The following is a 14461-nucleotide window of genomic DNA, read 5'->3' on the forward strand; positions in this document are numbered from 1 at the left end:
ATAACAATATATATATATATATATATATATATATATATATATATATATATATATATATATATATATATATATATATATATATATATATATATATATATATAAAACATTATCTATGATCTTTTCCTAAAAACAATTCCTAATTTGCAGTTATTAGGCTGGATTATGGATGCAGAATATGTACTTTATAAATTCTAATAAAAGCCAATATGTTAATAATAGGCATGCTAATAAGCAACAAGTAATAGTGAAAATTGGTCCCAATTACTAATGTGTTACCGTATATTATTTCTAAGATTCAGCCATGGTGACTAAACTTGGATTTGAGAGATTATATTCACATAATTATTTTTATACTGAATTCGATGAGTGTGATGATCTTAAAACTTGTAAACAGAAGCAAGGTTATTATCTTCTGGTTCTGTTTTGCACAATGTGAGTGTTGTTTGAGCTCAGGAATATCCACCAGCTGTGTTTCAGGGAATACCGCAGTTTTGAACATGGTATGATGGTAACACCATGGTATTCATTGAAAACACCAGCTCCATTTTACCTCAGTGTACAGTATTTTTTTGTAAGGGATATGGGTTGATTTCAGTTCAGGTGATTCATGGAAGACACTACCTTAGTGATTACTGTCAGTGGCCACAAGTGGTAAATTGATTGTGTTATATGATTGATTGTCCTGTTTTAGCAAACTTTTACAATTAAAAGAAAACCTTTTCCAACTATATTTGCATCAGACAGTGTTGTTGGCCTGCTGGAAGGAGTCTGAAGAAATATGCTGATTAATACATTAATCACTTTAACCTGTTAAGATAAAGCATAGATTTGCTTACTATATATCAATTTGAATAATAATAATAATGAAATATTACTGTAGTATTCTTTGTTATTTTTCAAAGATTTTTCTGTTATGAGTAATAGTAATAATTCAATAATAATAATAATAATTCATTCTTGAATAGGAAATAGACATGTAGGAAATATCACATAGAATAGAAAATACAGTTGTATTATTTTACGAAAATTCAGCTGCTGTTCAATTGCAAGTGATATTCGTAACTTCTGACCCATTTATTACAAATCAGGGCACTTTTTTAATAACATTGTTTATTGTATGCGATACATTTTATTGCATTTGTGTGCATTGAACTTAACAACATTTCCAGTGCTTGTTATCACATCAGGCAGTGTTGAGGAAATGTGCTGATGTGTTCAGAAACGTTTCCCTGTTGTTGTTTGTGATGTTCTGTTGTCATTCTGTTAGACCCGATGGAGCAGTCATGCATTCAAACAAGGGCAGATGGCTCTTTTTGAGATGTGAATTAAACAGCTCGTCGAAGTGATTCTGATGTTCTTGGAAATGAACTAACAGATGAAACTTCCACCTAATTAACAGCATTCAGTACAGACTCTGAGAGGAGTTGAACAGCTTTGGCTGTGGAGAGAGGGGGTTTATAATAAGTCTGTGAGACTGACCTAACAGAGTCATCTGACTGCCTTGAGAACTGGAGGCATCAGTAAACAATGGTGAGAACATCACGGCCTAAAACACACACATCCTGTATACACACAACAGCTTTAACTAACATGACAATCTCATGCGTCATCATCTGTTATATGAAATCTGTCTTCAGTTTGAACTATAACCAAAATAACCCAGTTCATCAGAGTGATTAGAAGTGTAGAAGTGGTCCAGTTTATGTACTGTATTAGTATGTTATACTCTTCTTTCCATTAAGATAAAGCATACGTTTTATTCAATAATAATAATAAACCTTAGTGTTATTTTAAGAATGTTTGAAAATAATACATGAAAATAAATAAATACATACATTAATTTATAACAACAACACTATAATAATAATAATAATCAAATATTATTATTATTGGAACTACTGATACTACTGAAAAAATGTTAAATTTTTTTCTTGAATGTACTTTCTTTTGCTCTGTTTTTCTTTGACTTCACCTTTCTTTCACTCTTTTGCGCTTTATTTTTGAATATTTTGTAACATGATTTTGATGTACCATTTACATGTAAATGCAATGTCTGATTTTAAAATGGGTTTTAAAGGATGAATTTTGAGATTTTAAGTTTTCAGTCGATATATAACTAACTTCTGATGATTTCTAAAATGTGATAGAGAAAAAGGCAACAAACAAGTCTTCTTTTTTAAACTAAGGTCAAAACTCCAGTTATAATTTAGATTTTTGAAGGTGTACTCTTGTCATAAATTAATCGATTACTTTTCCTACATCATTTTTAGCAAAAAACACTGGTAAAATATATATTTGGGAGTCTTAGAGTCTTCGAGTTCATTGTTCTGATTTTGACGGTTTCCGTTCCATTACTGATATTTGTTATATCTGATAGCCGTCAGAGCACTTATTTCCAACTTGCTAAACTAACAGAGAAATTCAATTATTTATTGAAAAGTACTGATGAGGGAAAAACATATGCTGTCTCTTTCTCTCTCATATTCACCCGTTTCCCCCCTGATAAAGTTCTGAATTTCTTTTTCCAAGATGGTAAATTGATTTCCTATTCCAATTAATCTGCCGTGTTACAGTCTCAGAGAAAGAGAATGGAAATATTGATCCTTTTTGTCTATTTAACTCTCTTGCTCTTCGCCTCTTTCTGTCACGTTTTTCTGTAACTTTCAGTGCATCTTAAGTGATAAATGTATAATTTCTGTTCACTCATTAACTAGTTACAGTAGTTAACAGTTGACATTAAACACAGTAAATTAAAGTCTGGTTTGACCTAAGCAGTTGTAACAACTTTGACCATCCCTGACTTTGGCCTGACTTTGCTCTCCTCATATTGATATTTTAGGATAGCTGCTGAGGAGTTCACCCCACACTCATTTGTTTGTGTACATAGCAGAATGTCTGGAGACCTTCAATCCAGATTCAGCTCAGATAGGCTGGTCTCCACCATAGCCCACAGTTTAAGCTCATTTTTGGCTGCACACATTGTTTGTACAGTAACATTGCAATTTATTGCCCAAATGCAGAAATGGCCATCTGGAGAACTAGCAACCCAGATTGTTTCCATTACAGTAGACTGCAGGTTTATGTATTAAAATGCTTCTGAAATCCTGCATATTTGGTGATGCAATAAAATGTCACAAACAAATCTGGTTCAGCACTGATAATAGTGTTTACATATCTATAAATAATAATTTGTCTTATGTATTTCTTACCAATCTTAATCAGCATTTCCCCCCACCCAAAAAGTACTTACTTAAAAAGAGGTAAATACATTTGAGAGACCAAACTGGATGTAATATTGAGTTCCACATATATCTTAATTGTTTTATATTTTATTTATTATTATTTTATATTATTGCTTTCTTGTTCAAAACATAAATCTAACACATTTAATAAGGTTTGTGATTTTATAATTATAATTTTTTTTATTATATATATATATATATATATATATATGTATGTGTGTGTGTGTGTGTGTGTGTGTGTAGTTCTTGTTTTTAAGGAATTTTTTTACTGTAAATTAAGACAAAAATGCTGATTGCCATATATATATATATATATATATATATATATATATATATATATATATAGTCAAATGAAATATTATATTCCCTCTGTGGATGTTAAACTACACATGAAACAACCCAGCCGTGGTGTGATGGCTGTAGTTCAGGTCACCGGTGGCCCACCCCTCCCGTTAAAGCTCAATAAAACGTCTAATTCCTCATAAATATCCCCGACAGGAATCTGGAGGACAGGCCAGCGCCACAGCTGCTTTTGGGTGTGGAGACACAATAGCATCTCTGTGCTCGGGGTGTGTGTTTGTGTGTTTTTATCACACATACAGCATGTCATCACACTCAGTATAAATGTGCTTTTCACTTTTAGAGTATCAGAACAGGCTTGTGTTGACCTGCGGCACTACTGTTCTCTAACACCTGCTGTACAGGAAGTCTGCTTTACTGCAGTACAGAAAACGTATTAAATATACTGGCCGCCCTGTTTGGACTGCCAGTACATTCAGGTGAATTTTGCTACAGAGCTACTACATCAATTAAATGAATAGCTTATCCAAATATGAAAACTGTATGTAAACTGTATGTTGTAAAACCTGTATTATTTTCTGCTATAGAACATGAAAGGAATAATTTAGTGAGGTGCTCCTTTCCAAACAAATGGTGACCAAGGACTGTGAAACTCCCAAAATTACTCATAAAACCACCATTAATGTCCATGAATATCTTTTGTGTGAGAAACAGTGACTAATATTATATATCATTTTTTTTTTTTTTTACTATATACATATTTAAATTATAAGAATGAAAATAAAGAACTTTTTCAAAATTAGGCAATTTTGGTCTGTCCCTAAATGCAAGTATCTTCTATTGAAATCTAATAAACGAGTTATATAGACTACATTTATGGTGCTTTTAATTGCATTTAATTCAGTTGCATCAGTGGGAAATGACATTGTCCTGCACGTTTGGAATAGCACAAGGTGAATAAATGAAGACACTAATGAACTATGCCTTTTTATCCATATCACACAATGCTTACACTCACACACACATTTGCAGTGTCAATTGTTTCAGTCATTTGTCTGATTGGGGTCAACTTTGTGTGTGTTGATCATTTCCTCTGGTTTATCACTTGACCTCTATTTATTTCTAGCAGGGTATCAGGTGTGTGTGACTGTGGTATAGTGGTATTCTGTATCAAAGGCTCGTCTCTTGTCTGAGGCCTCAGGCAGAACAGAACACACTGTTTGAAGTGGGTAGAGATCTACAGCTCTGTAAAGAGTTCACTGAACACTCACTGTCTGTCTGCTGGCCGTCACATATCTGAACACATCTGACTTCACTTTGGGCATAATATCAACAACAGTTCAGTGGAGATACAACAATGATATATATATATATATATACATATACAGTGGGGCTCGAAAGTTTGGGCACCCCTTGCAGAATCTGTGAAAATATGAGTAATTTTCAAAAAATAAGAGAGGTCATACTAAATGCATGTTATATTTTATTTAGTACTGTCCTGAGTAAGATATTGTGCATAAAAGATATTAACATTTAGTCCACAAGACAAAAAAAAATGCTGAAATTATAAAAAATAACCCCATTCAAAAGTTTGGGAACCCTTGGTGCTTAGTACTGTGTTCTGTTACCTGATGATCCTCGACTGTCTTTCTGTTTTGTGATGGTTGTGCATGAGTCCCTTGTTTGTTCTGAACAGTTAAACTGAGCAGCGTTCTTCAGAAAAATCTTTAAGGTCCTGCAGATTCTTCAGTTTTCCAGTATCTTTGCATATTTGAACACTTTCCAGCATTGACTGTAAGATTTTGAGATACAAGAAGAAAACAAGATGCATTAAGAGCTGGGGGTGAAAACTTTTGAACACAATGAAGATGGCTAAATTTGTCTTATTTTGTTGATATATAATTTTTTTCCATCTAGTTTTGCCCTTCGTAAGCAACAGAAGATACTTGTATCTTTCCCGGTACACAAAATAAGTACAATTTACCTTGATCTTCAAATTCCAAAGTTTTCACCCCCCAGCTCTTAATGCATCTTGTTTCCTTCTGGAGCATCAGTGAATGTTTGAATCTTTTTAAATAGTTGTGTCCCTCAAATGTCCTCAGTGTGATAAGGTGTATCTCAAAATCATAAAGTCACTGCTGGAAAGGGTTCAAATATGCAAAGATGCTGGAATACTGAAGAATCTGCAGGACCTTAAAGATTTTTCTGAAGAACAGTTCTCAGTTTAACTGTTCAGAACAAACAAGGGACTCATGCACAACCATCACAAAACAGAAAGACAGTCGAGGATCATCAGGTAACAGAACACAGTACTAAGCACCAAGGGTTCCCAAACTTTTGAGTGTGGTTATTTTAATAATTTCAGCATTTTTTTTGTCTTGTGGAATAAATGTTAATTTCTTTTATGCACAATATCTTACTCAGGACAGGACTAAATAAAAAATAACATGCATTTAGTATGATCTCTCTTATTGAAAATTACTCATATTTTCACAGATTCTGCAAGGGGTGCCCAAACTTTCGATCCCCACTGTACATAGGTATATATATATATATATATATATATATATATATATATATATATATATATATATATATATAGGTATCTTTTAGCATTTTTACTTGTTTCAATGGATAAAAGGAGAGATTTTCTAGTATGTGCTAACAGTTTGTTTTTTCGTAGTTTTCTAGTGATATCTATTATTTCTAGTGATATCTATAGTATGTGAGTGAGTATACAACTAAGATGATATTTTTTTAATTGAAGTAATTTTTCTTGTACAGTTAGCTGAAATAGCTTTGAAATTATTTGTTCTTTTTTAAGCATTAATCTATCAAAATTAGAGACATTTATGCTACAGTACTATTTATGCAAATGTGGTAAAAAACAAACAAAACACTGTGTGCTTGGTGCTTGAAAACGTTTCAAACAAATCAAGTTGCTTTGATTTATTAAATAATTTTTCTGTGTTGCATCATGTTTAACCGCGCTCTTTAACTGTAATAAAACTGCTTGAACGCATGGCCTCTCGTGGCTTATTGCTTTAACACTGATCTGTGAGTGTTTGGAAGCTGTGAGCACTTAAATAACTAATGCATGTTTTGCACTGACACATCAGTTCTAGCCCGTGCCAGCCTGGTCAACTCATTTGCAAATCACTTTAGATAAAAGCTTCTGCTAAATGAACAGAAATAAATGTAAATGGACCACAAAACCAGTCATTAGGGTCAGTTTTTCAAATTTATACGTCATCTGAAAGCTTAAATAAGCTTGTATAGTGGGTAAGGATAGGACAGTGTTTGACTGAAATGAAACATATTTGAAAATCTGGAATCTGAGTTTGCAAAAAAAAAAAAAAAAAATCGAAATACTGCGAAAATCGCCTTTAAAGTTGTCAAAATTAAGTCCTTTGCAATGCATATTGCTAATCAGAAATTAAGTTTGAATATATTTATTGTAGGAAATTTACAAAATATCTTCGTGGAACATAATCTTTACTTGATATCTTTAGATTTTTGGCATAAAAGAAAAATCAATAATTTAACCTATACAATGTATTTTTGGCTATTGCTACAAATATACCCGTGCTATGAATGGTTATGTGCTCCAGGGTCACAAATGCATTATTAATCACATATCACATAACCCTTCAGAATCAAAATAATATTTTGATTTGCTGCCCAAGAAACATTTCTTATTAATATATAATAAGTGTTGGAAAACAATTGTGCTGTTACATTTTTGTCCTGGATTCTTAGATGGATAGAAGGTTCGAAGGCTTTGAAATAGAACGGTTTTGTAAAAGTAAGTTAATAAAAGTATAAATTTCTTTTAAAACAAATCTTACTGACCTCAGACTCTTGCTCGCTCTGTCACTTTTGTCTTACTATCTGTCTGTCTCTCTTTCCATCTTTCGGTAAGCAGTTTCTGGTCCTCATGAGGTGATGAAGTCTGGCTGTGTAAGGGTGGGACTGTCAACTGCACACACTGCCTGTGTGTGTGTGTGTGTGTGTGTGTGTACATGAGAGCCAGAGTTCAACCTAAGCAGCAGAAACCCTCTTCAGTGAGTCGTGAGAAAGAAAGCTTGGCGCAGACACACACACACACACACACACACACTGCTGCTCTGTTGCCCTTTAATGTCTTAAGAATGTCTTGTGTGTTTGTCAGCTCTCTAGTGAGCTATTGTCCTGCTCTCACACAGATTTATAAACCTGATCGCTTTCTCTCTCCCTCCTTCTGTCCGTCTCTCTTCCTTTTTCACTCCCTCTCTCTCTCTGGGTGCCAGTGTGTGGTAAATATGCAATATTTTACCCTCATTTTGGTCATTAACTCCTGGAATGTGTTTTCTTGAGCCCTGCTGGGGTTTGTTCAACAAAGCAGCACAAGCTATTAGCCACTAACACACACACACACACACACCTCGACCTGCTCTTACCAGAGGAACGGTCACTCTGGAAACTCGGGCTTTGCAGTGAATAGAAAGTTTAAGGCACATGGGAAGGAATTTGATCTGGTACATTCCGCAGGACCTGTGTGTGTTTTGAGTGTATGAGGTCTTTTGAGTTTATTGTATATTTTATGGAGTTGGTGCACTGAAAACTGACAGTCTAAGTACCTGATTTGTCTTTGGACTTCTGCAGTGGAAAAGAGAGACATTATTTCCGTCCTCATGCATACAGTCGGTGAACCTCTCTGAGCTTATGACTTATTTAGCACATGAACTATGAAACAGTCATTTAATACCTGGACTACACTGGCTTTGTTCAGACAGGAAGCAAATTGCACTTTTTTTATTTTATTTACTGACTCAAGCCTGGTTTGTTTTGTAGTCAAAACGAAAAACCAAAATGCACATGGAATCTGATGTTTACAACCCTGATCCAAACCACATCTGTATGTGGTTTGAAATTAGATTAAAATCAGGTTTGGAAAGTATAAACGGTCAGATTGGATTTCATTTAGTTTTTTCATCATTCATGATTCCTTCAATCTGTCAAATGATTTTTCTGTCCACTGTCCACACCAATAATGTGCAAAGTGACTGCCAGCTAAACAGAATTTGTTTGCTTGTTTATTTGGCTTTTTCTCATTTTATACATTGAGATAGTGAGTCGAAGAAGGAAAGGGGATCAGGAAATGACAAGCTGAATTTACACTTAGTTTATAGCTATTACTAACCAATCAGATGTTTGCATGGGCAGAGTGAACAATGTCTCAAAAATAAAACAAAAAAACCTTGCAACATGAAAGAAAAGAAACACATTTTGAAATTACATTTTGAAGTAAATTAAAGTTCTTTTAAACAAGATAGATTTACTTGAGCAAAATTAGATTTCTGTAAAAAAAAAAATACAAATTTTGGGTCAAATTTTTTATTATTATTTTTTATATTTTTAAGTAGTAAGGACACATTAGTGACAGCAAATACTTTTTTATAAACATCATTATAAACATCATTATAAACAATTAAAAAAACAAATAAATACTGTTGCATTGAACTTTGTTCATCAATGAATCCTGAACAAATAAATGAATAATGGTTTCCACTAAATGAATAAATAAATAAGCAAGCAAGCAGCACAAAAATTCAGCTTTTCCATCACAGGAATAAATTGCATTTTAAAATATATTCAAATAGAGAACAGTTATTTTAAATTATACAAATATTTCACAAAATTACTGTTTTACTGCTACTGTTTATTTATTTATTTAATTTAATGTAATTTTTAAAAACAGGTTTGGTGAACATAAGAGACTTCTTTTAAGTTAGAAAAAGTCATGCCAGTCCCACATTTTGAACAACAAAGCAACAAAGCTACAACAAAGCTTAATTAAATATTCACAGTGAACTGTAGTTGGTCATTCTTTTTTTTTTTTTTTTAAGTGTACAGTAAATGTAAATTTGTGAGCCTTACATACATTCTAGGAAGGATGTTCAGATATTGCCATTGGCCAACATATGGTGTAATATGGTCTATTATTATTGTAAATTTTTTTGCTGTGTGAAAAAAAAAAAAAAAACTGTAGATCTAGATGTTCAAATGAACTTGTCTCAGTAGTGACCCTTGCAGGAACATTCCCCATTACAATATTTAACCTGGAGTCTGTCCGATCTCACTTTGGAAACATCTTCGAGCAGATGTCTGGACTTGCTGTGATCGTTGCTCTCCTAGGACGTGAATTTTGGCCATGATTGTTTGTGAACATGAAGAGAGGGACACACACAAGTGATGATTTTAGTTGCATATTGAGCTCCCTTTACACTGCCTGTCTTATGGAGTATGTAAAGTATGAGTTACATGTCCCATGTGGCCTCCACCTTTGCACGACCCTTGTAGCAATACTCAAAATAACTTGTAAGGTGTTTGATCTTTAGATCTCCTGGTCTAAAAAGTGCAATTTCCATTTACTTTATTGCCAGAGGTAATGTTCTAGGTCTTAATGTTCTATAGGTTCTCTATTTTGAATTTATTCCAGGTTCATATGCTGTTGATTGCCACAAACTGTTATTTGACTCTGCTTTCAGTTTGTGAAACAAAGTTTAAACGCATTTAATCAATCTCAATCTAACGTGTCAACCTTGGCTTTGTTAAAAAATGTGTTGCATTGTTTGTCATTTACAGAATTAGACAGAGAGGCTGAAATAACTTGGCCTTCAGCCAGTTAATAAACTGTAACCATGGTCACTGCAGTCTTTCATTCTTTAATTAATTCTTTATAGTGTGTCTAATTAGAGAGCTTTAGCGGGAAATGAGTCCAGAGCCCTCTCTATTTAATTCGTTTTTGACTCTGTCCGTATTGGTAGAGATCTCCGTAGGTTTGCTGACTCAGTGGCGACACTGCCAGCCAGTCCATTAACACACGCATATGTAATTAAATTATTCATTTGACTACTTTGCATGATTGCAAGGTTAATTGGTCTGTAAGGGTTTGATCTAAAATATTCGTTTTCAGAGACTTGTTTATAAGCAGTGGTTGACTTATGGACCTAATGACTACATGAAGCACAGATGAGGAAATATGCTTACATTGAAACTTGATTATTTTTGCTCATTTAATCACATTTATTTTTGGGTTGATGTCTTAAAGTTTCAAACATGTCTTCAATTTGGTCTATACTAAATCAGAGTTACATTAATGTCAAATTCTACTTTTTTGTAGCCCACTTCTACTGTTTTTTTTTTTTTTAGTTTTGAATGAACATTTTCTACCCACTTCTGACCTTTGTCTACATGTAAAGGACCTCCAATATGGTTGAGTAGTAACCTCAACCTCAATCCCATCTGGGTCATGGCACCAATGTAACCCCTCTCTCCCAGGTCCTCACCACCACACCTCGTCCTTGCTCCGAGTGGGCCTCGAACCCAGGTCTCCGTCATGGGAGGCAGACGCACTAACAAGGAGACTAGTGCATTTCTTGAGATCAGGGGAATGAGGTTTACCTGCACAGCACCTACTCACTGGCCTCTTACAAACGCACCAAATTGTATGCCGTTTCATATTTACTGGAAACCCAGTGTCTGCATTACTTCAGCAGTTTCTATAGTGCAATATGATTTCAACATGAATATCAGTGTGCACTTTCAAACTGGTTCAATTCTCAGTTGTTTGAGAAACAGCATTTTCTTTTCAACAACAGCTGTGTTCTTTCTGATAATTATCCATGGCTTTAATAGTCCTATAAAGAAGAATAGTCAGATCAAAATGTCACTTGTGGGTTTATATCGAGAATAAACTTAAACTTTGGAACTTTCTATTAAGAATTCTGCATAAAATGCAAGACTGCGTCATGCAAACAACCACTCTTTCTTCTCTTTCTGGTTAACAAAAGTTATTCTGTTACTCAGCTAGGAAAGACTGTGTTGTATAATTATGTGTTGCACATTTCTTGATTGTGTGAAATCATAATCAGTTCCACTAAAATCATGTAGGCTTTCATTGAGCAGAGGAAATCCTGTTTTCCATTATATGTTTCTCTATGCTGGTTGTGAGGAGGTGTGTGTGTCGGGCTGAGCAAGTGTGTATTATGTCTATTGATAATGCAGAAGGGCATGTTCTCAGTGCAGGAGTACTATGTACCTACCGATAAAATAGATAAGCAGACAGGAATAGGTTTGGCATCAGGATGCTAAAAAGCATCTCTCATCATGACCGGAAGTTTCAGATGAAACATTATGAAATGAACTTTACCTGCACACTGCACTTGCAACTTGAAATGGTTCTCAGTTAAGTTTTTTCACATAATGTTAATAGTGTATTTTATTTCATCATTAGGTTAACAAGGTTATAGGTTTTACCAATAACAACACATGAGAAATATAGCTTCATTACACTCTCATGTGTTTTTGGAAAAGTTAGTTCAGCGGTTTGTGGCTTAGCAATTCAATTAGGCATCTCAGATTGGAAAAAACCTGAAACGGTCCGATCTAAAAATATTTATGAAATCAGTGCTTCCATATGAGGTTATTAATAAGGAACAGAAAAGGTTTGAGTTTGTGCACGTTGGTGCATTTGCAGTGTTGAAAATCTTTCCCCAGAACGCCAGTTGAGGTTACGAATCATCTTCTGTGTTTGCGTCAAACTGCACGTAGCCTTTTTTGAAAGGCGTCCATGTGCTTTGTCATGACAAAGTTAGAAAGCCAAGCTGTGAGGTTTGAACCATGTGTGTGGAGCCCTTGTCATTACTGTCCATTAATATCGTCTATATATTTATCTGTCTGTCTAGCTCCTGGCCGACCTACTATATTTATCTATAGCTTCATGTCTCTAGCTGACTCATAAGCCCTGGGCAGAGGGTGAAAGGTCACGGCGAGCGTGTGCAGCCTGCCTGCTCCTGATTGTGCTGACTCAAAGGTTAATGGGTCATGTGAGTTTGACCTTTACATTGACATTTATTTCCCCAGTGGACACCTCTGCACAAAGTGACTTTCAAGGACTTGTATATAGGGAGTGTGTTGTGACATTTAGTCCTCAGCAGGTAGTGAAAAATCAAATTCTTTACCTTGCTAGGCTCAAAATCTTGTACTCAACAAGAAGGAAACTCTAAAGTAAAATGTCAGTGGAAAGATTAATATGGCAGTGGAGTGGATTTGACTGGATATAGACCTGTAGTGGGATCCAAAAGTCTGGGACCACCAGTGAAAAATGCATCTATGATGTACTTTTAATATAATTTGAGTGAATGATATAAAATGTATTTTATTTCCAAGTTGAAACAAAAAATTCCAGAGTTTTTGGCTCTACTGTATGTAGAGTTTGTGTGCGTAGGTTAAAAATATCTTTGCTTGTGCTATAGAAAACCAGTTTCACCCATCCTAAGGAGCAGCTCTGGCCTGAACCCAATGCTGGAGGCTTGATTTAGAAATGCCAAACTCTCTCTGTCTGCAGATATGCCTGGGCCAGACCTGTTGGTTAACCCTCTGGTTATGCTAGCTGTCTCGTAGAGAGTTAAGAAGTGAAACAACAATCCAAACAATGTCCGAAGCTGAATTTTTAGCAGCCATTACTTCAGTCTTGAGTGTAACCTGATCCTCCAGAAATTGTTCTAATATGGTGATTTGGTGCTCAAAAAAATGTTTATTAGTCAGTGTTGAAGTTAATACTGCTTTTTTTTTTTTGAAACCAGAGTTATATAACAGTAGAAAAATAATGTATTTAAGGTTTGTTAATGAAAATTTTAAAAAGGTAGTGTATATATAGCACTCAACTTCCAGAACTACTTCATTAATTTTCTAATTGTAAAATATTGTAATACTTTTTCCAAGTAGTTGTTTTTATATCATTGTTTTTATAACAAAATATCATCATTTGTTTATTCCACTACACACTGTCACTTGTTCATATTTGGATGTACTGTATACCGATCTGACATTTGTAATCATTATTATTATGTTTTTTTTAGGAAATCCAACACATCATGCCTGGTGTGGGGCACAGGGAGTCCTGGGACGAGACAGGCAGTGGAGAGAGCAGTGGTGAATGTGATGATGAGGACGGTTGTGAAGGTTCCGGAGACTCTGTGGCATCTCCCAGTGAGTTAACAAGCAAACTCTCACCTACATCAAGGCTTTCATGGCTAGTTTGGACTGGTTTGATGCTGTTCTGTCTGGCACGATTGTCTTACTCGTGAAACCATAGCTCCTGAAGGGTTGCTTGTACCTCTGATGAGCAATTAAACAAGCAGGTTAGCATGACCCAGTTAGCCCCTGCTGGTGGATGGCATAACTACATAATCTAGTTTAGTTCTAAATCTTGCTCCGTTGACAGTCTTTTCATTTTATTGATTAGCAATTTCATCAATCAATAAATATATCATTATTTTATTGATTTATTAGTTTAACATTGACCATTTCAAAGGTTTGTGGTCATTTTTTCATTATATGCGACCCTGGTTCACAAAGCCAGGCATAAGTCGCATGGGTATATTTGTAGCAATAGCTAAAAAAACGTAGTATGGGTCAAAACTATAGATTTTTTCTTTTATGCCAAAAACCATTAGGATATTGTAAATAATATAGTATATAAGTAAAGATATGTTCCATGAAGATATTTTGTAAATTTCCTTCGGTAAATACATCAAAACTAAATTTTTTGATTAGTAATATTCTTTGCTAAGAACTTCATTTGGACAACTTTAAAGGTGATTTTTTTCAATATTTAGATTTTTTTGCAACCTCAGATTCCAGACTTCAAATAGTTGTATCTCGGCCAAATATTGTCCTGTCCTAACAAACCATACATCAATGGAAAGCTTATTTATTCAGATTTCAGATGCATGAATCTCAATTTAACAAAAAGTACCAGTATGACTGGTTTTGTGATCCAGGTTCACATATCATCACAGCTCAGTATAGTTGCTAGTCATGGATTTAAGGCTGTCTGTGTTCTTGTGGTGCTATCAGCTAATCAGTGTCAT

General features: G+C 34.5%; 1 protein-coding gene across 1 annotated transcript in view; it reads left to right on the forward strand.

Annotated features, from left to right (window-relative positions):
- LOC113068112 (glypican-5-like) overlaps positions 1 to 14461 on the forward strand; it is a 103191-nt gene that overhangs the window by 65425 nt on the left and 23305 nt on the right. Inside the window, exon 8 of the mRNA XM_026240720.1 lies at positions 13448 to 13577. Coding sequence (XP_026096505.1) covers positions 13448 to 13577 — 130 coding nt within the window. The remainder of the gene's footprint in view (positions 1 to 13447; positions 13578 to 14461) is intronic.

The sequence above is a fragment of the Carassius auratus genome, linkage group LG30F (genome assembly GCF_003368295.1).
Source record: "Carassius auratus strain Wakin linkage group LG30F, ASM336829v1, whole genome shotgun sequence".
In the NCBI taxonomy this organism is placed as follows: domain Eukaryota; kingdom Metazoa; phylum Chordata; class Actinopteri; order Cypriniformes; family Cyprinidae; genus Carassius; species Carassius auratus.